At 38.6% G+C, this 23322-nt stretch overlaps 3 protein-coding genes across 8 annotated transcripts in view; all 3 read left to right on the plus strand.

Annotated features, from left to right (window-relative positions):
• paplnb (papilin b, proteoglycan-like sulfated glycoprotein) overlaps positions 1-7533 on the plus strand; it is a 9699-nt gene extending 2166 nt beyond the window's left edge. For 2 of the 5 annotated variants that reach the window (XM_031744747.2, XM_039599281.1), the window contains 13 exons: positions 65-1793; positions 2020-2102; positions 2445-2554; positions 2720-2780; positions 2869-2971; positions 3053-3183; positions 3634-3954; positions 4296-4472; positions 4553-4703; positions 4789-4869; positions 6128-6284; positions 6414-6489; positions 6870-7533. In XM_031744747.2, coding sequence (XP_031600607.2) covers positions 2046-2102; positions 2445-2554; positions 2720-2780; positions 2869-2971; positions 3053-3183; positions 3634-3954; positions 4296-4472; positions 4553-4703; positions 4789-4869; positions 6128-6284; positions 6414-6489; positions 6870-7151 — 1707 coding nt within the window. In that variant the 5' untranslated portion in view covers positions 65-1793; positions 2020-2045 and the 3' untranslated portion in view covers positions 7152-7533. Of the gene's footprint in view, positions 1-64; positions 1794-2019; positions 2103-2444; positions 2555-2719; positions 2781-2868; positions 2972-3052; positions 3184-3633; positions 3955-4295; positions 4473-4552; positions 4704-4788; positions 4870-5813; positions 5869-6127; positions 6285-6413; positions 6490-6869 lie in introns of those variants that run through there. The other 3 variants (XR_005608444.1, XM_031744748.2, XM_039599280.1) reach the window with 3 other exon arrangements.
• A 612-nt stretch (positions 7534-8145) lies between these two features.
• Positions 8146-11744, plus strand: erh (ERH mRNA splicing and mitosis factor). The gene is made up of 4 exons (XM_031744751.2): positions 8146-8303; positions 8743-8830; positions 10145-10265; positions 10363-11744. Exons 1-4 carry the CDS (start codon positions 8301-8303, stop codon positions 10469-10471), a joined length of 321 nt encoding a protein of 106 aa, XP_031600611.1. The 5' UTR covers positions 8146-8300; the 3' UTR covers positions 10472-11744.
• A 187-nt stretch (positions 11745-11931) lies between these two features.
• Positions 11932-23113, plus strand: smek1 (SMEK homolog 1, suppressor of mek1 (Dictyostelium)). Of its 2 annotated transcripts, XM_031744698.2 has the most exons (16): positions 11935-12063; positions 12853-13055; positions 13236-13291; positions 13386-13484; positions 13631-14248; positions 15060-15137; positions 15232-15348; positions 16746-16862; positions 16954-17085; positions 17621-17723; positions 17806-17964; positions 18085-18254; positions 19086-19228; positions 19859-20049; positions 20852-21063; positions 21905-23113. In XM_031744698.2, exons 2-16 carry the CDS (start codon positions 12914-12916, stop codon positions 22025-22027), a joined length of 2460 nt encoding a protein of 819 aa, XP_031600558.2. In that variant the 5' UTR covers positions 11935-12063; positions 12853-12913; the 3' UTR covers positions 22028-23113. The 2 variants fall into 2 exon arrangements, with proteins under 2 accessions (XP_039454947.1, XP_031600558.2); XM_039599013.1 differs by having other exon boundaries at positions 11932-13055; positions 19089-19228.
• The last annotated feature ends 209 nt before the right edge of the window (positions 23114-23322 follow it).

Consider the following 23322-nt stretch of genomic DNA (forward strand, 5'->3'; position numbering starts at 1 on the left):
CCCAGTTTGCAGTTGAACCTATCACAGCCATTGGCTACAGCTAAATGCTTCCCTTTTCTTCCAGAAAACTGCTATACTGAAGACTGACTTGAGTATCAGGTGATTGAAAGTTGCTACAACACGAGGATGGAGACAGAACCAAATCCAGAAGAAGGAGCCAGCGCTCCAGACAATTCCAAGGAAGAAGGAAGTCTGGACACATCAGGGTTTGAAACAACTGCTGAGCGTCTGGAGGAGCTGATAAAAAGCATGGAGATGATGCTTTTGGATGTGGAGCAGTTGAGGACCACCTGCAGCGAACAGGCTTCTGAGCTGATGCATGCAGCAGCGGACCTCAGGAAGCAGCAAGAGGACCTTAAAGAGAGCTACTGCGAGCTGTCCCGAGAAATACAGGAAATCGTGGAATCAATGGACAACCTGTTCAGCACCAAGAGTGCCTTTGAACCTCAAGAGAAGCAAACACAGAAGCTGAACCAGCAGCTTTGAGGGACAAAAAGTGACTGGCAGATTTTGCTTCTCTTTGTGGAGTGTTTGGGATTGGGGTTTTGAGTTTGCATGCTTACATTTTGAATGGATGGGTTGGTGATGGGGTGAGATGCTGAAGTTTGATGTTGCTGAATTGTAGTTTCTTCTCTTTGTGAAGATTTTTGTCATTGATTGCCAAGTCTAGCAACCACAGTTACAAATATTCTGATTTTTTTTCTTATTTTTATAATATAATATCATAATATAATATTACTGACTTAATGTAGTAATAAAATAATAGTTTCATTTAAACATTAACAATATGAACCCAACAAAGGGACACTTTATTGCCTTTCTTCTTTGTTTGATTGCCATGTAGACACTATAACTTAAAGCTACCTATAACAAGAGACTATAACTTAAAGCCTATGCTGCCATTTAACTAAAAATTTACTATCAAGCTTGCTGTCATTATTCCCCCCCCTATATGATATACTATTATATACTCACATTCTGTTTTGATTATATAGTTTACTCTCGTCAGCCTGAACGGCTCCTCTAGTATTGCAGCTTATTGGCACAGGAATGTTGATGTTCACTGATTCCCGGTGTTCCTTGTCCTCCATGCTATGTTCACATCCAGGCCATGCTTCACTGTGGTTTCTTGCTAAAATAAAACTAAATAGAGCTTTAAACCTATGTTTACCTCCCACTAGCTCCCCTGTTGTGATTTACTCGTCTGTATTTAGTGGTTACAGGATGTGTGAAGGAGACAATCAGTGGTGAGACACTTCAGAAAAAGCAATCAATGGAAAATTCTCTTTCACACTGGATCACGTTTTAGTGCGCTTCAAAAATAATACAACTTTAAGATATGCAAGTTGCAGAAACATATTTAAATTGCATGTGATGGCATATGTAGCCTTCTTTATATTATGTAATGGACCAAACTTTGATGATGTTCCATTTCTGCATGAATCTATACATTACATATACATTTACATAATTTCTGTACCTTAAAAATAAATGTGTGAATAAAAAGACTTGATGTAAATGAACAACATGAGTCTCAGTACGTGGGAGTTCTAACTTCAGACATCCTGCTCCAGCAAGAAACATATTTACGATCAAAACAGAACAAAAAAATAGAAAACCAGTGTTTCTCTTAGTGGTTGAAATCTGACACTTTATGGGCTGTGGTGTCAGTAAGCAGTGAGAGGGTGATGGAAGAAGAAGAAGAAATGCTGGGTGTCATTGCCTGCCGTCACTGCTGAAGTGCACATCCCACCGTGCAGCTGGTCAAGAAGCTGGGAATTCACTTCAATCGGGTAATTCAGTAATAAGATTTTACATGTTTTATTTATTATCCAATTTTTCATTTGTATTTGCATGGAATAGATGCTTGTTAAGACTTTAGCAGAGGTCCTGAGGGACTCAGGTTTCATCTGATGCACATTAATCTGTTAATGGATGAATGAACTGTACGCACGTCATTTGTGTTAAATGGGATTTCTTGCACTGTAAGTTGCGTTACTTAATTGCTTTCCTCATCAGTAGTTCAGCAGTGGCTTCAGGTGAACATGAACATCCTGCAAGTCCTGGGACTCCTACAGCTGCTGGCTGTACCTGCTTTTACAGTAAGTTTTTTATGTTAACAATATTAATAGTATTGTATTATTACAGATTCATATCAACAGTACCTTATGACACAGGAAAATATTCCTTTGATCTCTTAAATAAAAGTGGTAAATTATTTATTTTCTGATGTGCAAGCATGATTAGTTGTGTAACAGAACAGGTTTGTAAAAATGTTGTGTAATGTATAAGTGATAGTTTGTGGCTAAATTTTTTTTTTTTTTTTTTTTGGTGCGTCTTGCGTGCTTTTAGTGTGAGTTAGGGATTTCTGTCGGGTCCTGATCTCCCATGTGAGAGCACAACATGTTCCAGAGCCTGACTTTGAGTTTCTCTTCTTTGTTTAGCTGACACGTTCGACCCACGACTACTGGGGTGAGTTTGGAGCCTATGGATCCTGCAGCCGCAGCTGTGGCACAGGAGTGGCAGTGAGAACCAGGAAATGTATTACTTCAAGGTAGGGCAAAGAAATGCATGGAGTAAACAGCCTCATATTCATATTCATTGCTACTGTGTTTTGAATATATGAACTTAAGGTAATTTTGTATTCATTTGTAATATTACAAAAGACTTTTTTAACACTTGAGTGTGCCAATGCCATTTGTTTCATTTCCTTCTGCAGGACAGATGGTGGACATAACTGCATAGGATCCTCCAAATCATTCCGCACCTGCAATACACATGTAATTTTCCTTTAAACCCATTTAAAATACTTGCACAAAGAAAAAACGGATAGTATCTTGTTTATATGTTTGTTTTCCTGTCATGCAGGAATGCCCGGTGAGCTCGAGGGATTTCAGGGAGGAGCAGTGCTCCCAGTTTGACAGAATGGACTTTAATGGAAAACGCTACACGTGGTTGCCTCATTATGGAGGTACATGTACAATATGTACAACAATATTACATAAATTTGAGTTTTTTTAACTCAGGTTTGTGACTCCCTTACCTTTTGTAGCACCTAATCCATGTGAGCTCAACTGTGTCCCGAGAGGAGAGGATTTCTTTTACCGACACAGAACTGCAGTGGTAGATGGGACCCCGTGTTATATGGGCCGCAGTGATATCTGTGTGGATGGCGTCTGCAGGGTGAGATTTGGAGCTGCAGATTAGAACTATGCATGTAACTCTTACTTAGTTTGAATATTTGGGTTTCAATGTACCAAATGATCCAAGAGCAGGGTCTTATAAAAATGAATCTAAATAAGGTCGAAAGATCATCTTTATATTTTTTACTTTTAAAGATGCAGATCATTCAAAGCAAAAAAGTTTTTCTTTATTACTAACTCTTGTTTGTCAGCCAGACTTAGAAAAAAAGTTAAAGGCAGAAAAAGAATACATGAGATATTTCTATTATTATCCATAAAGTGGAAACTAGGCTCCTGTCTTTGAGGGTGGATGCAGTCTTTTGGTTTTCTTTTAGTAATAGAGAATTTTACTCTCCTAAAAGGGAATTTATAGGACTATCTTTTTACTTTTATAATACCTGTTGGTTCTTTTTTTAACAGTTATTTCCAAATAATTTGTCTTTTTTTTAAGATACTGACCCGTGGAGAGTTTATGGGCTTGGATGAAGACACTAACTCAGTACACTCCTCTGCTCCGGTTGTTGTTGCTGCTCCTCATCCAAGAGAGACATTCACATATGTCTATAGAGCTAGTGTGTTTGGCGAGTGCTCTGCCTCGTGCAGCGGAGGCATGCAGCATCGTAGTGTGGAGTGTGTAGTTGAGGACCCAGTGAACCCCCGTGTGGTTGACGAGACTTACTGCATTGCCCAGCGCCTGCAACGGCCACCGAGTCAGCAGGCCTGCAACATGCATCCATGTACTGCAGAGTACAGTGTGTCCAGCTTCAGTGTGGTATGTCGCCTAAGGTCAAAAACTATCATATTTGAACTATCCTAATGATATGAAACAGAATGAGAGCAGGATTTATGGTATTTAAGTTGATAGTATTTAAGGTAATATTAATCCGACTATGATTTTCAGATCTGTAAAAACAATAAAACACAGTAGTTATGTCTACTTAGACCATCTTTGCCATTTTAACATTTTTTTTTTTTTGCTGTAACAGCGTTCACTGACACAACACTTATCTTGGATAGAGTATGACCTTGTTCATATATGATTGTTACACTGCTTGTATTTATCAACTCAAATCAGTTAAACATATTAACTAAGTTGTTGCATTTGATGGTCAGTGTTCAGCGACCTGTGGAGAAGGACAGCAGACAAGGGAAGTTGTTTGCGTTGGACCAGGAGGTGAACATCTGCCTGATCATGCATGTAGTGGACTGGTTCGACCTCCTTCTGTCCAGGCCTGCCGCAGACCTGCCTGTTACACACGCATAACCTGGCATATGACAGAGTACGGCCTGGTAAGGGAACAGAAAGCAAAAAAACAAAAGCTTTAAGTGTTATTTTCCTTTCCGCGTTACTATCTTCGTTTATCTCGCAGTGTTCAAGAAGTTGTGGTGGTGGTGTGAGAGAGAGGAGAGTTGCCTGTTTTGACACAGATTTGAACCCCTACCCTGAAGATCATTGTGGGTTAGCTCACAGACCACATTCTAGGGAGGAATGCAACACGCAGCGCTGCCCTGGGGTGCAAAGTGAGTGACATCTGAATGCAGCAAGTTCTGATCATTTTTACTTTTATTTATTTATTTTATATTGTCAACCTTGTTTCTTTTCCAGCGGTCCCAAGTGTGCAGGACCCAAGGCCAGGTGGAGGCACTATTAGAGGATTTGTGCCCCATATTCCAGAAGAACCTTCAGGTATGAAGAGTGCAATTTGCAGAAATGTTACCATCTTTCTTTGCATGCTTGAGCATGCAATTTCTTTATATGTGGCACTACAATATAAGACCACCCTTGTCTGTAATAGAACCTCATAGTATCATATCATCCCAATAGAGCACTTTTCTCTCAGACTGCAAGCTTGCTTGTAGTTTCTACAGTTTTTAAAAGCAGAATGGGAGGCAGAGCCTTCAGCATTCAGGTCCCTCTCCTGGGGAACCAGGTCCCAGTTTGGATTTGGGGGAAGTTTACTTTTAAGACTAAGCTCAAAATGTTCTTTTTTGATGAAGCTTATAGTTGAGGCTGGATTGGCTGACCCTGAAGCAGATCGTAGCTATACTGCTATAGGGCACAGACTGCTTCAAGAACTTATACAGACTACACACCTCTTTTCATTGCCCACATGTTTACACACCACTGCAGCACCAAATTTTGTCTTCTCTGTCCCGTAGTCTGTATTTAGTCCTGTCTCTATGCTCTTACCCACTATTGCAAAATGGTTCGTCATATGGGGTTGTTTGATTTTTGGGGTTTGCCTTATAGTACAAAGCTCCTTCGGGCGTTTGTTCTTGTGATTTGGTACTACTGAATTGAATTGAACTAATCTGAACTGAACTGATATTACAGTGCTGAATAATGAATTAATGAACATTTAGAGCAGAAGTGCATACACAGACACTCACCCACACAGACATAGCAGTGTTTCACAACTCAGAGTGCATTTTATATATGTGAAATCAAAGCCACTGTAAAAAAAATAAATAAAAGTTTGTTAAGTTAAGGCACAGACAGTAATTTCAGTATTGTAACACAGTTGAGGTTTCTTCACGCAATAAAGATAATGTACGCTTTTGGCATGTTGTAATTGTTGCTGTCTAGACTATGACTGTGCTGCCCTCCCATTGCCTTCTTGTATTTCATAGACAAACAGAAAATTCCAAACTTGTTTAGCCCAATTTCCATCTTAGATAACCGGAGGTAAGCCACAAGCTCAAACACATCCATTTCTTTTTGCTTTTATGAAGCATTTTCTGTATTATAAAAGTTGTTTTTTAAAAAAAAAATAAAAACAGCAACAACAAACTTTTCATGACTAATCTTTTATTACCTACAAAGAATGACCTGGATGACTGAGAACCTACACAGACTTATTAAGAAATGTTATTCAAAAGCTTTTAAAATTAGAAAGGAACGCATGCATAGAGGATATTTGACTTCATTTGTTTACTTGCTTTAGTTTCAAGGCCAGCTACAAACACTGTGTATGACCCTTACCCTAATGAGGTGAGACCTCACTGTACGCAGTCGCCTTATGGCTGCTGTCCTGATGGCCGTACCTCTGCCACGGGGCCCAGGAACCAGGGCTGCTCACAAGAAGACTGCGTCCGCACTAGGTAACATGAGTACCTCTAAACAATATTTTACAGAAAATGCAGACGAAAGTGATGTGAAAGTGTCGAGGAATTTTTTTTCCCAATTTTCACACTGAAATTTAAAAAAAAGAATCATCGTCTCTGTTTTAGGTATGGCTGTTGTTTGGATGGGGTGACACCGGCTCAAGGATTCGGACAGGCTGGGTGTCCTGAGTACCAGACTGTGGTAGGAATCACATTATTAACTGATTTTATGAGCCAGTCACAGTTAACCTTTCTGAATAATATAACAGCTGTGTATATAAATCTGGTGATGACCTTCACTTAGTAACAAAGTATTTGCCAAGTTTACTAAATTTGAGTGTTCACCAAAAAGATAAGGTCAATTAGAAGCACTACAGGGATAAAATATCATGTGTTTTTAGAGCATTATTCACAATAACAACCATAAGAAAGTATCTTTGTCTCTGCAAAACAATTATATAATCATATATGTAATGCTTAATTTTTCTTTCACCATTTAAAATGTCTAACAATTCCAGTTCTTTTTCTGCAGACCACACTACAAAAATAATGTATGTATTGCTTTGTTTTCTCCTATATCAGCAGCACCCATCACCCACTCCTCCATCCACTGGCAATGTGTGCTCCCTGCCTCGTGATGAGGGCCCCTGTGAAACCTGGATGGTCCGGTTCTGCTATAATCCTGCCACTGCCAAGTGTACCGAGTTCTGGTACGGAGGCTGCCAGGGCAATCCCAACAACTTTGTGTCCATGGAGGCATGCCAACGAGAGTGTGGAGGTGTGGAAAGGGTGCCTGTATCCACAACTTCAAGAGAAACTACAAGGAGAGCGACACTCAGGGATCTTCTGAGAGCAAGGCCATAACCACACATGCCACTGATATCTCCAAAAGTGCCCAGTCATGCTCCCGCTTTGAAGAAAATCAAGTGATTTTGGTACACAAATGCAGCCTATAGTGTACACCCCAAATAAAGAAAAAAAAGAAAAGAAAAACTAACCACATTATATATTTCATTTAAACATTTTTACCATCACAAATGTTATAGCTCTTGGCCCTGATTTCACTGTCTTTCAGTTTGTTTTTGTGATCTTCACTATGTCATTGTATGCTTTTTTGCCCTGTAAGTTGGGATTAAAACAAAACTAATTTCTTTGTAATTACTCAAATTGAATCATATATCCAATTAATAAATGTTCAGCTATGGTGTAATTTTGAAAAAAAAAAAATGCTTTATTTGCATCTTCATTTCTTGTCGGACATCATTACTGACATGTCAATACATAAGCAGGATAATAGTAAAAGCTACTCTGAGGTGCTCCCAAGTTCACAAGGGGTCACCACAACAGCTAGCTCCAAATGTATGCTGGATGTCTTTCCTGATGCAAACCTGAAGAGATTTGTGTGTCCTTTCAGTGATGAATGAGAGATCTTTCTATGTTATGTGAATGGGTAAACAGCTACACTATAATTGCTACAATTTAGATTTACATTTTTTTACACATGAAATAATTAGCAAGTGAGCTCACAAACTCATTAGGAAAGTAATTTATTAATTTATTTCCCACAAACTTCTGTACAACCAGAAGTCTTTTATGCAGGAGACTTGCAGGGGCTGACAAAGCACTCAGCCCCTGCTGGCCATTAAAAAGTAAGGCACCTTTAGATCGCTTCTCTGCTGACTACACTTTTCAACCTGGATCTTTTACGATGTCTATGATAATTTAAAAGAGAGAATTTAGAATAAATAATGTGTACCTTCACAAACAAAGTCTACTGAAAAAAATCACCTTTTAATCATTACCGTAGCATTATCGGACTTTTATTTTGAAGCAAAAACTATACTTTGGAGGGACTCAATTTTACAACCGGAAGAGTTCTTTTTCACTTCCCCTAAGTTTTTTTTTTAGACCAAACAGCTAAATCGCACGGGGTTCTGAGAAGTTACGCTGAATACGATTTTTTTTCAGTTTTGCATAGCCAGTAAATAGCGAGGCTTTGCGTTGAAAACAGAGATGGTAAGTGTGCTTTATTTTACATCTAAAGAGCTAATAATTCTCAGTTTAGGCCACACTAGCTTGTGCTAATCACACACAGCTAAGCTAACAAGCGTCGAGGCTAACGCTTTGCAATTCTTGTTAAACACGCATTTTTGCCCACCGCTTCTGTGTTTCTTATAACTTAATTTCACCATCTAATCAAATTACATATTTTTATTAAAGTGAGATGTGGCTGAAGTAACGTTAGGCTGGATGTTTTGTAAAAGACTGATGAAGTCGGTGGTCTGCAGCTGAATGACCATCCTTACACTGGAGTTGGAAAATGTCTGGGCAGAAGGTTACACAAGTCTCAAAAACTCGCAAAAAAACTCTAATTAGCTGCCCGATTAAGGTGATTTGGTTTGACACAGAGAAACTGCGTGGCGGTGTGTATTAAACATTATCAATCATTTTACAGTCGCACACAATTTTGCTTGTCCAACCAACCAAGAGACCAGAGGGCCGCACATACGCTGACTATGAGTCAGTTAATGAATGCATGGAGGGTGAGTCTGTTTAATGTTTTCATTCATAATTCATCTCGCAGTTTTTTTTTAATATTTACTTTCGTTGTAACAAGTAGTAGCAGCAGATGTAATTGTATTGTATTCATCATCTATTGTGATTCCTCATTCATTTTAAAGGATTTTTTCTCATAGTAAATACATACAAATGATAGGCCAGTGAATAATAAATTCATCCTAGTACCAAGTATTGTTTGTGTATGGGATTATGTGGTTAAGCCTAATTTGTGAAAAAAACAGACTGATAGTAATCACTTTTTAGTTTCTGGAAAGTAAAAAAGAGAACGTGAGAACGGACATGGTTTTTTTTTTTTTTTAAAAATTATGTGACTCTTTAAACTATGGACTCAGGAAACCTGAAATTCATTTTTTTATGTCAACATCCTACTTGTATAGCACAAAAAACGTGTAAACTTGTGCTTACTATAAAAGTTTAAAAACAACAACAACAAAATGTAATAAAGAATACAAATCTGTTTTTGAATGTCGTGTGTTTGCGGCTCTACATTAATGGATTTTGAATTGCAGTTAAGCTCTATTGAACAGAGATTAATCAAGGTTCACTTACACAAAGAATAATCATTGGTATCATATTCAGAACTGACTGTGATAAAAATACATAAATTTACTCAAGTTATCCATTACGTAGTAATGGGGTTTACAGATAATAAAGGCATTAAAGGGATATGATAAGTAAGAGGTGTTTACAATTGTGTTGTCTGTCTTGAACTGCAGTATACACTTTTCAGATTAAGACTACCTTATTAATCCCAGAGGAAATGATGTGGTCACAGTTGCTTTAAGACAGTAAGAACAGTAAATAACAAATTAATGTACCAGTTAAATACAGGATGTTTCAAAATAGCTCTAATAAATACAGATCGCTCTGATATATAAATATCCCAGTCTATTACACAAAATAAGTATAGGTGATATCCCCTCTCATCATTTTAACTTTATTTTCTCTGTAAAGGATGTGACATTAATGGTATGCAGCTATTGCTGTTTGTGTACTTCTGTTTTTTTTTCCTTTCTTTTTTAAAAAGCTTTTTTTGGCTTTATTTTCATGTTCAAAGTGGTTTGTTTTTTTTCAGGGTATAAGTATATCACTTTATTCCCTTTATTAGGCCCTCTTTATTTATCCTGTCTTTCTCTTTCACTGAATACTGTACACCGTAATTCGCTATGAATTACTTTTGTTTTTTGCTGTTTTAGGTTTTTCCTGTGGATTGCATTTTTTTGTTGTTGTTTTTGCTGTTTTGCTTCCATTCAGCATGTCATCTGCCTCTCCCCCAGGTGTTTGCAAAATGTATGAGGAGCATCTCAAGAGGATGAATCCAAACAGTCCCTCCATTACTTATGACATTAGTCAGTTGTTTGACTTTATTGATGACTTGGCAGATCTGAGCTGTCTTGTGTAAGTATAATTAGCTGTGTATGAATTTGAATGCAACACAACATTCCCTTTGGATGCATTGGTCACATTTCAATAAAATATTTTACTTTTTATGCAGATATAGAGCTGACACTCAAACATATCAACCATACAACAAAGACTGGATAAAGGAGAAGATATACGTCCTCTTGCGGCGTCAGGCTCAGCAAGCGGCTAAGTCAGTTTGACAGGGGGGATTCTTTCATATTGTACCAAACATGAGGAAGAGAGATTGGAAAAAATTGGGGGATGTGAAAAAAATTGGGGATTTTCTTTTTGGAATTGTCATCCTTGGCAGCGTGTGTGTGTGTTTGTAATTTGTAATGCAAAGCCCTTTTCAGACATGGTTCCACCACTGTGCTTAAGTGACGGCACTTTTTTCATTCAGACACGTAAGCTCTTTTCACACGTGCACTGCAGCCTGAAGTCTTTCTTGACATTACCTGAGAGAGGTGCATGTAAGAACACAAAGGTGTGATGCAGTTGGATTGGACATTAAATGGATTTCAGCCTGGAACAAAATTCATGTGATGTGCATAGAAACTTAGTAGTCATATTGTGTCCTTTCTATAGGATATTGCAATCATGCAGCTCCCTCACCTAAACCACATGGAAGGCTTGCTTTTGTGTTACGTGTGAGAAAGAAAAGTTTACACAATGTCCTGATATGCCTGTTCCAACATTTTAAGTTTGTGTGTGACAACGGCTATACTGGCAAAAGTGTCATTGATCTCGCAGGACATTTGCCATACATGAATTCATTTGTATTCATTACCTTTTGAAAGTAATACATTTAAAAAAACTAATAAGGTTAGTTATTTAATTATGAATCTGACATGTGCCATCAAATGGCTTAAAAGGACTACATGTATGAAAAGGGCTTCTTTCTTCTTTTTTTTTTCTTTGTAAAGACTGCATTGCCCATTTAACAAAGGGAATGTTTTCACATCATACTCATTGGCAAAAGAGGCTTGGAAAAAATGGGGTGAAATTGTACATTTTGGGCTTTATACTGAAAAATTGGGTCATGGTTGGGAACCTGCATGTTTATAAGTTGTTACACTATGATGAGAAGAATGGGCTAAGCATGGAGAAATACTCCACGGGGTAGAAAAACTTTCTTTGTGTGTGTTTTTCAGTTTCCTTAAAAGTTATGTGAATTTTATTTTATTTTTTTCCCTATGTACATTTTCCTGGGAGGTTGAATTTCAAGACGTTGTGGACTTTGAAAGCAGCCGTTTTATTTTTGAAGTAGATCAGTGGCTGAAGACTGATGATCACATGACAACCCAGGAGATTTGTTACTATAATTAATGGAAAGTTTTGAGTTTTCATTATGTTTTAAAAGCCTACCATTGTGATATAAAACGTTTTTGTAATCCTGTTGTTTTGCATAACATCTGATTTCAACTCTCCATTTCTGTTTTCTTTTATTGAAATAAAATAAACGATTGTTTCTGACTGGTGTCCACTCATAAATATGCGACCATTAGTGCGATGAACACTGAATTTTTATACACAATGGTAGTGTGGCTGACTGGTAAGTATTGCAAAAGTTAGACCATTCATGCTGGACGTGGCCTCAAGTTCAGTTTATTTTCTCTGTTACTGTCTCTTTAAATGTGGCGGGCTGCCCTGTTGTTGCCGTGCTGGAAACCCCGTACTGACTGTGAAGGGACCCAAGATGGCTGAATACTCACGGGGGGCACTTAGCAATTATCTGAGCAAGACATCGGCAATGAATGGCAAATAGCAGTATAATGTAAAGCGTAACCTTCAAGTAATTATACGACTCCAGTTTGTTGGTTTGCACAGTTTTTGGGATGCATGAGTAAGAGTAAGGAGAGAGTGGTCTCTCCGCGGCCCCGAGCCAGAACATGGCGGAACACTTGGGGAAGAAATAGCAGCTAACGTTAGCTAGCTGGCGTATTATTTAAAGAAGAATAGAAACATTGTTCCAGGCTTAAAACGGGTGTCTGTTGTCCGCAAGTATAAAGTAATGTTATCGACAGCTAACTCTAGTTAATCTGCTTCAAATGGTAGTTTAACATTGAATATATGGAGCGTAGGTACTTAGCGTACTAGCTAGCGAGTTAACTCGTAAGGGTTGATAGCTAACGTTACCTGAAAGCGTACAAACTGTACATATAAGCAGGAGTGTTTCGTGGGCCAGTCATCGTAACATTTGCTTCTTTTTCAGTACTCTGTTCTCAGCTGTATATTGTAGTGACATTCGTTGTTTTGTCGTTTAACGCGTAAGCTAACGACGTCCTCCGCTCTTTAATTTGTCGTTAGCTTCCTACAATGGTTTGTACGCGGATTCTGCGTGGCGCCTTGCCTATAGTGCTGGCAGTCTAAGTTTTGAGGCAGCTCGTCAAGAAATGCGAGATATTGCAGTAGTAATTTTAACAACGATTGCGGAATCCTGCTGGAAAGTTGTTGAGGCGTTTCACTTTTAAGTTGCTTTTTAGAACTTATCCTAAGTGACCCCCCGCCGCTTCGTATTTAGTTAATACTCTTGTAGAAGTGAGCAGCTGTAAAAAGTGAATTGAAGTTGTGGCGTTACTAGGTGAAGAAGACACCCCGTAAAAGGCCCGGAAGGGGAGAACGGGTTACAAGAAACTGCCAGGATGACGGACACTCGTCGGCGAGTCAAAGTCTATACCCTCAATGAGGACAGACAGTGGGATGACCGTGGGACCGGGCACGTCTCGTCGGGCTATGTGGAGCGCTTGAAAGGCACGTCTCTCCTGGTGCGAGCAGAGAGCGATGGTAAGCGAACATAGGAATGCCACGCGATTATTGTAGTAGCTCAGTTATTACTACAAAAACAATACCTTCCGCGCACTCATTTTAACCACCTGTATCACCTGAAATTTGCACACGTATTACTCGTTTGAAGCAAATGCAGTAACCTACAATTTTGGGCTACCTTTGTGTTAAACCTGACAGGTTCCCTTCTGCTGGAGTCCAAAATTAACCCAAACACAGCCTACCAGAAACAACAGGTCAGTACATAACATGATGAACATACAAAACTGAATTTCTTTCCCCATTCTGCTCTGTTTATTTTAAATTGGCTTTGTTTTTCTTTTGAAAAAGGACACATTGATAGTGTGGTCAGAGGCTGAAAATTATGATCTAGCACTCAGTTTCCAGGAGAAGGCTGGCTGTGATGAAATCTGGGAGAAAATATGCCAGGTTAGTGTACTTCATTTGTGTGGGTTTGAGTTTTTTTATCTCCATTAGTTTGTGGATTTGATGCTATTTGTGTTACCGGTGATCCCTTATGTAGTTACATCCTGAGGTTCTAATATGTTTGTCCACACTTATGTTTTATTGTTAAGGTGCAGGGAAAGGACCCTTCAGTTGACATCACACAGGATGTGGTGGACGAATCGGAGGAAGAGCGTTTTGATGACATGTCATCCCCAGGTTTGGAATTACCGCCATGCGAACTGAACCGTTTGGAGGACCTGGCCGAGCTGGTGGGCTCTTCTCTCCCATCACCACTGCGACGTGAAAAACTAGCACTGGCTGTGGAGAATGAAGGCTATATTCGCAAGCTCCTGGAATTGTTCCGTGTTTGTGAGGATTTGGAGAACAGAGAGGGACTGCACCACCTGTATGAAATAATGAAAGGCATCTTCCTGCTGAATCGTACTGCACTCTTTGAGGTGATGTTCTCTGATGAGTGCATAATGGACGTCATTGGTTGCCTGGAGTTTGACCCAACACTCCCGCAGCCAAGGCGGCATCGTGAGTTTCTCACTAAAACAGCCAGGTTTAAGGAGGTGATCCCCATCTCTGATCCTGAACTGCGTCAGAAAATTCACCAGACATATCGGGTGCAGTATATTCAGGATATGGTGCTGCCCACGCCCTCTGTTTTTGAGGAAAACATGCTGTCCACCTTGCACTCCTTCATCTTTTTCAACAAGGTGGAGATTGTGGGCATGCTACAGGTGAGATAAGCAGACATGATCTAATAGTATGGAGTTGTTGTTTTTACTTTGTGTAAACACTACATTTTAATTAAAATGGTTTAATTGAAGCAAGTGTTATAAATAGGTAAACTTGTGAATGTACTGTAATCCTCACAAAGGAGAATTTCTTTTATGAAATGTTAGTGAGGCTCGAATTACAGTAATTATAGGATTGTACATTGGTTTTATTTTTGACTGATTGTACTTTTACCCTGTCTGAGATTGTCTGGCAGCCTTTTATGATCATATGACCTTTGTGTTTTTATCCTGTGTCAACTCAGCATTGTTTATGTATGGCTGTCTCCATGGAGGCACAGTAGTGTTGTGTAAATCTGTTATGCTGCGCTAGAGGAAAACTGAAACGGGCACATTGTTGACTCTGGTGTTCTTTGCTATATCACGCTCTGAAGTCAAACACTACAGATATGAGTCTTTGCTTCCTTAATTAGCATAGGGCAGGCAAGCTTAAATCAAGCGGTTCACTAACCAAGGTTTTAAAAAATATTTAAAGTGGTAGTAGATGTCATTGAATGAGACAGTGTTTTCAGCATAAACAAATCAAAAGTATTCTTATGACCAGATAGGTCACATTGTTTATGCTCCAAATTTCTCATTGACAAACATGATGGAATTCACTTTTGTTTTCTGTGTAATTATGTCGGACTTGTACCATTGTAAACCAATAACAGCTTTGTAACTTGTGAAAATTGGGTGTCTGGCATACATTGACATATTAATCATACTCTTAATACTGACTTCTTAAAATCTCATCTCCCTTTTTTGATGTCAGGACGATGAGAAGTTCCTGACAGACCTCTTTGCACAGCTAACAGATGAGGCCACAGATGATGACAAAAGACACGAACTGGTATATCAGAATTTAATAATTTATTAAAAGTTGTTGCAGTCACAAACTATTAAGATCTTTGTTTTGTTGACCTCTGTTTGTTTATTCCTTTTAGGTAAACTTCCTAAAGGAGTTCTGTGCATTCTCTCAAACATTACAACCTCAAAACAGGGATGCTTTCTTCAAGACATTATCAAACATGGGCATTCTACCTGCACTAGAGGTTATTCTGGTAAGTCCAGTGGCATTAATCTCAGATGAATTGTTTTGTGGTTTTCTCACACTAAAATAATTTGTCTGTTGACGTCAGTAGCTTTGGTGATGTTGCAGCCTTTTGCATTGTGATCGTGGGTGATGCCTTCAACTTTCTGATGCAATAAAATTGAATTAAGGGACATACTAGTAGTATGTTACTTAATTCTATAACAAAAAAATCTTCCTTCTTTGTTATAATTATTCTATAAAAAAAAAAATAACTGGAACATGCTAGTTTGCTCATTACATTTATTTTTTGCTGAACAGTACTTGAAGGTTGCCAGTGCATACCACAGGAACACCTAGTTGAGAAAGCAGAATCAGACTCCAGCATGTGATATCTGTAGCATTAAATTGTAGAGTGTTGTGACTGAGAAGATGGCATATTTCTTTTGTATGCATCCCTTGTCAAAAATAAATATCAATTAAGTTTTATTTTTTCTTTTAGTTAACTGGTGTGTTTAGCTTCTCACATGGAATTTGAGTTTAAATGAGTTTAAAAGAAGTGCTATGTGATAAACACTGAGGCTTAACATATATTGAACATGCATGCAGTTAGTCATCAAAGTTGCAGTTTCAGGGCATGTTCGGCTTTTTGGCCTTAAGAAAGGCAGAGTAGCTAGTAAGATTTTATTTATTTATTTATTTATTTCTTTTTTTTGTGGTGGTACAATTGATATTATCTGCTTGTAAATTGTATGTGAGGAAGGTCAGGAAAGAGCTTCTGCTCATATAGCCATTGGGGTACTGGGGATTCACTGTGCAAAGAATTTGTTAGACAGAACAAGAAATGCTAAAGTGCAACCAAACTCGAGCTTAATGATTACTGTTGTGAGTTAAGGCAATGTCAGGCACCAAGGCAGAGAGATTTATAGATTTTAAAGTGTTTTCTTTGGGAATTAAAAAAGAAAAAAGGGCTGGGGGCAACTTGATTAATTTTACATGGGGAAACCAGTTTAGCACATCACAAAATGGCAATAATAAATGCTTAAACCTGCAAGTGAGGTGTCCTTTCACTGTATGGATCTTTTCTCTAGAATTTGCCACTGACCTTTTTATTTTTGTTATGTTTAAATCGATAGTTTTTGTTCTTGAAATCTTGAGTTGGGTTTTGAATTGTTTGCTCTCACTATATCGATACAATTACATGTACTTCTTAAACCTGTGCACACAAACTGATTTTGAAGCCAATCATGACTTTTGTTTTCATTATATTACTCTTGATTTTATCAGAGAGAGGAACAACAAAGGTTGTTCCTTTTTTTTAAAAAAAAATTATTCCTTTTGAACAATTTTAAAGTACATTTCAAAATTTCCTGGTGTGCAAATCAAAAATCTGCTGATAAATATAATACATATATTTATTTTGAAAAGGGAATGGACGATGTTCAGGTGCGTGGGGCAGCCACAGATATCTTCTCTTATCTGGTGGAATACAACCCCTCCATGGTACGAGAGTTCGTCATGCAGGAATCACAGCAGAATGATGATGTAAGTATATACACAAAGGCAACATGATAAATGGGAACGATGTCCATTTATCACAATGGTGCACATAAACTCATAATTATTTGCCTTTCAGGACATCCTCTTGATCAACCTGATCATAGAGCACATGATCTGTGACACAGACCCAGAGCTTGGTGGTGCAGTGCAGTTAATGGGTCTGCTGCGAACTCTGGTGGATCCAGAGAATATGCTTGCTACTGCAAATGTGAGTGTGAATGCTGCTTTTACATAGTTTACGCTATGTATGTATGTACTATTTACACTGAGCGTAACATAACAAGAAAGCAAACAAAAATCAAAACAAAACAAGTCCATTGCGCAGATAAGAGTTGGCTTTCAAAATGTGTAAGTGCTTAAATACAAAAGAGAACAAATGTTATGTCTGTGGGTTCTTGCGTTTTGGACATACACAACAGTCCTATCAGTTTACAAAAAAAAAAAAAAAAGGCAGATTTTCTTGTTAATCAACTTACTGTCTAGTAACTGAAAACATCAGTGCCACCAATTCAACAGGTTGCCCAGGATATCTGCGCCTTCACTTTCTTGCTTGTAATTATTTTGAACTGGAGTAAAAAGCTCAAGTACATTTCAAAATTTAGCAATTCAGCAAAGCATCCGTTTCCTTATTATTTTTTTTTTTTTTATATATATATGTGTGTGTGTGTGTGTGTGTGTGTGTGTGTGTGTGTGTGTATATTATTATTATTATTATTATTATTATTATTATTTTTTTTTTACAGAAAACTGAAAAAACTGAGTTCCTGAGCTTCTTCTACAAGCACTGTATGCATGTTTTATCAGCTCCACTACTGGCCAACACCACGGAAGAAAAACCTAGCAAAGGTACTGAGTTTTTGTTTGAGATTTTTTAATCTACAAGTTTTTATGTTGCTAGCTTTCTCACGTTCTTTCTTTCGTCCTTTAGATGACTTTCAAACATCCCAGTTGCTGGCCTTGATATTGGAGCTGCTAACATTTTGTGTCGAACATCACACGTATCACATCAAGAACTACATCATCAACAAGGATATTCTCAGGAGGGTATTGGTGCTCACAGCCTCCCGGCATGCTTTCCTGGCTCTATGTAAGTCACAGTTCTTCCAACTCTATATTTGTCAAAGTAGAGAACGATACAATTAAAGTCTGTTTGACAAATAAGGACATCTATTGATTAATATTGAACATTGTGTTTCTCCCTGCACAGGTGCCCTGCGTTTCATGCGGAGAATTATTGGTCTAAAGGATGAATTCTACAATCGCTACATCATGAGAAATTTTCTCTTTGAACCTGTCATCAAGGCCTTCCTCAATAATGGCTCACGCTACAATCTCATGAACTCTGCTATTATTGAGATGTTTGAGTATGTTCGTGTGGTGAGTATTTTTCATACCAAAATTTAATAGGTAAACAGCAGTATATATTTAACACAAAAGAACCTTGAGCAACATGATCAGCATATAAATGATGTCAGAGAGCCATAATAGCTGTCTGTATATCTCATAGTTAACTTGGTTTGGGAAGCTGGAGGGAAAAATGTTTGGTTTCACTTGTTGTGTTACTGGTTTTTGTTCCTGTTTTTTATTGCTTCTGCTTCTCACATTTGAAGAGCCTGTAAAACCTGTACTGAAAAAACTGGTCATGTCTTACAGGTTTAAAAAAACCAATGCATGGCTAACTGATGTGCAAACATTGCTGTAATTATTTGTTAGAGAGAATACTTTATTAATGCCTATCTTAAGTGATTTTATATTTAATCAAAGGAACTGATATGTGTATGTTGTCAAACTAAATCCCTAAAAGTTTACAAGTATTTTCACACCTATGGTCTTAATTCCATTTAAACCAAACTGTGATGTGTTTTAAGGTTGTTTGGTTCTGACCAAAACAACCATGCCCAAGACCGTTTTCAGGAGGTGGTGGTGAAGTTAGCTTGGGGTTTTGTCAGTGTAAAAAGAAAGAAAACAACAGAAGAAAAAGCTACAGGTTTACAAACTCATCAACTGATTTGGACCAGAGTAAAGGAACTATAGGTCTGAAAATGCCCAGAGTCCAGTTATGTGTGCATTCATTAGAGTTAGTTCTAATCTACCTTTTGTATTTCCCTCATTGGCAAAACTGTAAACTGCCCATCTTTTTCTCTTCCCATACTTTCCCCCTCTGCTACCATTTCTGTGTTCTCCGCTCCTGATTGCCATTGCTCCCAGGAGGATGTGAAGTCTCTAACTGCTCATATAATAGAGAACTACTGGAAGGCTCTTGAGGATGTGGACTACGTCCAGACATTTAAAGGCCTAAAACTGCGGTATGAACAACAACGAGAAAGGCAGGACAACCCCAAACTTGATAGGTAAGAAGATGTTGGCTTGACTGCTGCCTTTATCTAATTATATATTGACAGACAGTGTTTGGGTCTGACACTAAATGGAAAAAGTGCGTGTGACATCTTGAATGACTAATTTTGATGAAATTTTTTTTCATGAATTGTTTTTTTGTGAAGGCAAATGTGTTGAGTCATAGTGCTATTTTGAGCTGCTGTGTTGTAAGTCGTGCCTAGTTTATATTCTTTTGAAATGCATCCTTACACTTGTATTTCACCAACTGTACAAAAGCAAGTTTCCACTTATACAGAAGGTTTTGCAACTAAACGCAGTCTAACCGTTAATAGTTAAGCAATAGACCAGTTGCTCATCTATGACTCTTAAAGTGAAACTGGATGGGTTTGTTTTGTTAATCTGTAATACTTCTGTTAAATTTCATGTTATAAAATATCGACTTAATTTTTTAAACCAATGTGGTGTATGTTTTATAACAGCTTCTTGGGCTATGTGTATACTCATGTGTATGTGTATACTAATGTAAACCACAAACGTGGTTTACATTAGTTCCGTAAGAGGAAATTTGGCCAACAAAAGAGCTTTCAAAGAATAGAAAATCTTTTTTTCCCCCTGATTACTGAGCTGTGCATTTTCTTTGACAGCATGCGCTCCATCTTGAGGAACCACCGCTTCCGCCGTGATGCACGGACGCTGGAGGATGAGGAGGAGATGTGGTTCAACGCAGATGAAGATGACCTTGAGGATGGCGAGGCAGTTGTTCCTCCCTCTGATAAAATGAAGAGCGAGGAAGACCTCATGGAACCAATTAGCAAGTTCATGGAAAGAAAGAAATGTACGTGTAAGGAAACTTGTGATGTTTGGTGGGAAATTGGAGTTGGAAAGAATCCCATTCTTTAGTTAGTTTATTATATTAATTGTTGTTACTAGCTGATTATTTCTGAAAATGAAGCCCCTGTCAATTTGATAAAAGAATAGATTTTATAAACAGTATTTCAGGGTTACAGATACAATGAAAAATCTCGAAAAGCCTCTAAGGAGCAACCAAGAAGAGAATATAGCTAGACAGCTGTGAATGTGCATTTGTTGTTGGACGTTCACATTTGGATTTTTTGTGGTCATGTCCAGAGTAAACTGACAGTATTAATAAGTGTTAAAAACAACCAAATATATTTGGCATAAATTACAATCAAAATGGCAAATTTTAAGTGAAAAATACATTGTAATTGGGTTGTCTCGGTTACATTGATTGACAGCTTTAGGTGTAGTCATGGGGAAATCACCAGTGTATATAGTTCTTACATTATTCCTCCCCCCAGATGAAAGTTGTTTGTGTTGTTGTCAGCAAGAAGCAAAAACTACCAAACGTAATTTCCTGAAATTTGCTTCTAAGGTGTTGCAGAGCCAAGGGAACAGTTATTTAGATTTTACTTGGGAAAAAAAATAGTAAAATGGTGCATTGGCCTTTGCACATAATGTAATATAAGTAGTGAGAGACACCTAAGAAGGGAAATAAGTCTTGCAAAAGCCTGTCCTGATTGCAGAGGAGACAATTATATTCACCCCTCAAATATTTAAAAAAATTTTTGAATGAGAGCATGACCTTTTCTTTTTCACCTCATCATCTTTACCCACAGTGAAAGACACAGAGGAGAAAGAAGTATTGGGAAAGTCGAGCTTGTCGGGCAGACAGAATCCCAGTTTCAAGCTTTCCTTCTCGGGCTCCACTAAAACCAGCCTCTCCAGCCCTCCTTCATCTGCCTCACTAAATCCAGGTTCTCCAGGATCGCCGGGGTCTCCAGGCTCAGGCGCACGGAGCTCACCCTCCACCACAACTGTAACCACAAAGGTACCTGTCAACATTTTGTTTTTATGAGCAAAGTCAAAAAAATGATTTGCACAGTGTTGACAATGCTTTAAACCAGCGGTCCCCAACCCCCGGGCCTCGGACCGGTACCGGTCCGTGAGTCGTTTGGTACCGGGCCGCGAGAGTTGAGGCTCAGGTGTGAAATGTATGGGTTTCAGGGTTTTTATCGGTTTTCAACGTTATTTTGTTATCGTTTTTATCGTTAACTCGGTTTTCCTGGGTCTTTTCACGTGTGTTATGAATGAATCTTCTTTTTTTCGGTACCGGCACTAGTTTTATTTTGTTGTATTCATCCGCGACACCTCATTGCCGGTCCGTGAAAATATTGTCGGGCATAAACCAGTCCGTGGCGCAAAAAAGGTTGGGGACCGCTGCTTTAAACACTTAAGTAAAGGATTTAGTAAAAAATTAGCTTTAGCTATGAATCTTCACACTTATACTGTTAATTTTCTCACAACTCCCCCTCTAGTCTTGTTATATAATACAAAAACTGGACATCATAACCATTGTGCCACTAGACTGGGATCTTTTTCCTAGCTGACTTTATTTAGATGGTGGAAAAATAGAAGGGGGATGGAGATTATCAGAAAGTGTGTTATTTATGGATTTAATAGATCTCTAAAAACAGAAGACTCACTGCTCAAAATAGGAAAATTAACACCAAATAATATACAAAAATGGAAAAAATGCAGTGAGTTTAGTAGTTGTGATATGTATGTGTAATGGGCATATGATTGCTAGTTATAAAGAAAGCAGCGTTAAAACATGTCTGCAAATAATAATTGCAGTTTCTGGCAAACTGGGTGTCTCGTTTCTGCTTCAGGGAGGTTTGGTGGGACTTGTGGACTATCCTGATGATGATGACGAGGAGGAGGAAGAGGAGGAGGATGGAGAGAGTAAAGAAGACCCTCTGCCACCCTCAAAGAAGTCCAAGCTGAGCTCCTAAAGAAGCGTCACTGTCTCAGCTTGTGCACCGCTCAGGCAGTCTCAGTGCATAGACTTTACACAAGAATGATCAAACTTGTAAACAAATTGAATGAATGAAAACCACCGCTCAGTGTCAACGGGTGGCCACATGAGGAGCAGACTGTGAATGGATCTGAAGGCTCCTCACACTAGTCCAATTCATACAAGTGCCAATCAGGAGACCAGGAGTGGAAAAACCGTCTGAAAATGGGAAGAGACGATTGAAAGTTTGGAGAGGGGAAAAAAAAATTCACTCAATAAATCTTCAGCGGACTCAAACAGTATGAGCCATGAGTTTGGTAATTTAGCAACTGGAGGAAAAGACCACATACAAAAAACACATACAACACAGACTGAAATCCCAGAGAGCTCGCGGGCTCGGACCATAACCCACTGACCCCCACCTGCCCCCCACTCAGGGAAGGACATCACAGCGGCCCAAACGGGTCGGCCAATTCAGACCCAGAACCACCACTCGCACCCCCGTCCCCTCCTCAGAATCCACTTCCTTCCTGTTCCTTTCTCCTTCTTTTCTCCCCTGCTCTCTCCCTTCTCTTTGTCTGTTGCTTTTTCTCCCGTTTTAAGTTAGCATATAGGACCAGATGGGAGGCAGCATGTGGCAAAGCGCTGTCCTTGTTGTCATTTGATGATGTCATCAGTGTCGCCGTTCCTCAGCGGACGTTGTTTCTCCGAAGAGGAAAAAAAGCCAGCAGTTTCTTCATTATTTTCTTTTATGTTCTGTATTTGTCACAGTCTTTTTTTTTTCTTTCTTTTTTTTTTTTTTTGTAAATGACTACAAAAAAAGACCTGCCTTTAAATGTTCAGGACGTTTTCAGTCACACTTGAACAGGTTTTTAAAGACCTCAGTAGGTGAGCTAGTTTTACCCTTTTTGCCCTTTGAAACTGCAGATTTTTTGGAGAATTTGTAATCCCGTCTTGATTAAAGATTGAGTGGAATTCTAGATGTGATGAATTTTGTCATATCTTTTGTTTTTCCTTTCTTTTACATGAGTGTACACTTAGTTGTTCAGAAAATTTGGGACCATTAAAATGATCTTTGCTGTAAGATGTCCTACTACCCTTTGTCCTAGTAATCAACTGTTCTTGGCTGCATCTACTTTACTACATCTTGCACATTTTTTGGCTCCTTGCTAGAAGATGGATGCCCCTGTTTCTGTAGTGCAGACAGTTCTTTTTGGTTCACAATGGTTCCACAAACTAGAAGGTCAAAAGGTGCAATAGTGTTAAAACTGAAGAAAGATCTGTAATTCCTGG

Source organism: Oreochromis aureus, linkage group 15 (genome assembly GCF_013358895.1).
Source record: "Oreochromis aureus strain Israel breed Guangdong linkage group 15, ZZ_aureus, whole genome shotgun sequence".
NCBI classification, from domain to species: Eukaryota; Metazoa; Chordata; class Actinopteri; order Cichliformes; family Cichlidae; genus Oreochromis; species Oreochromis aureus.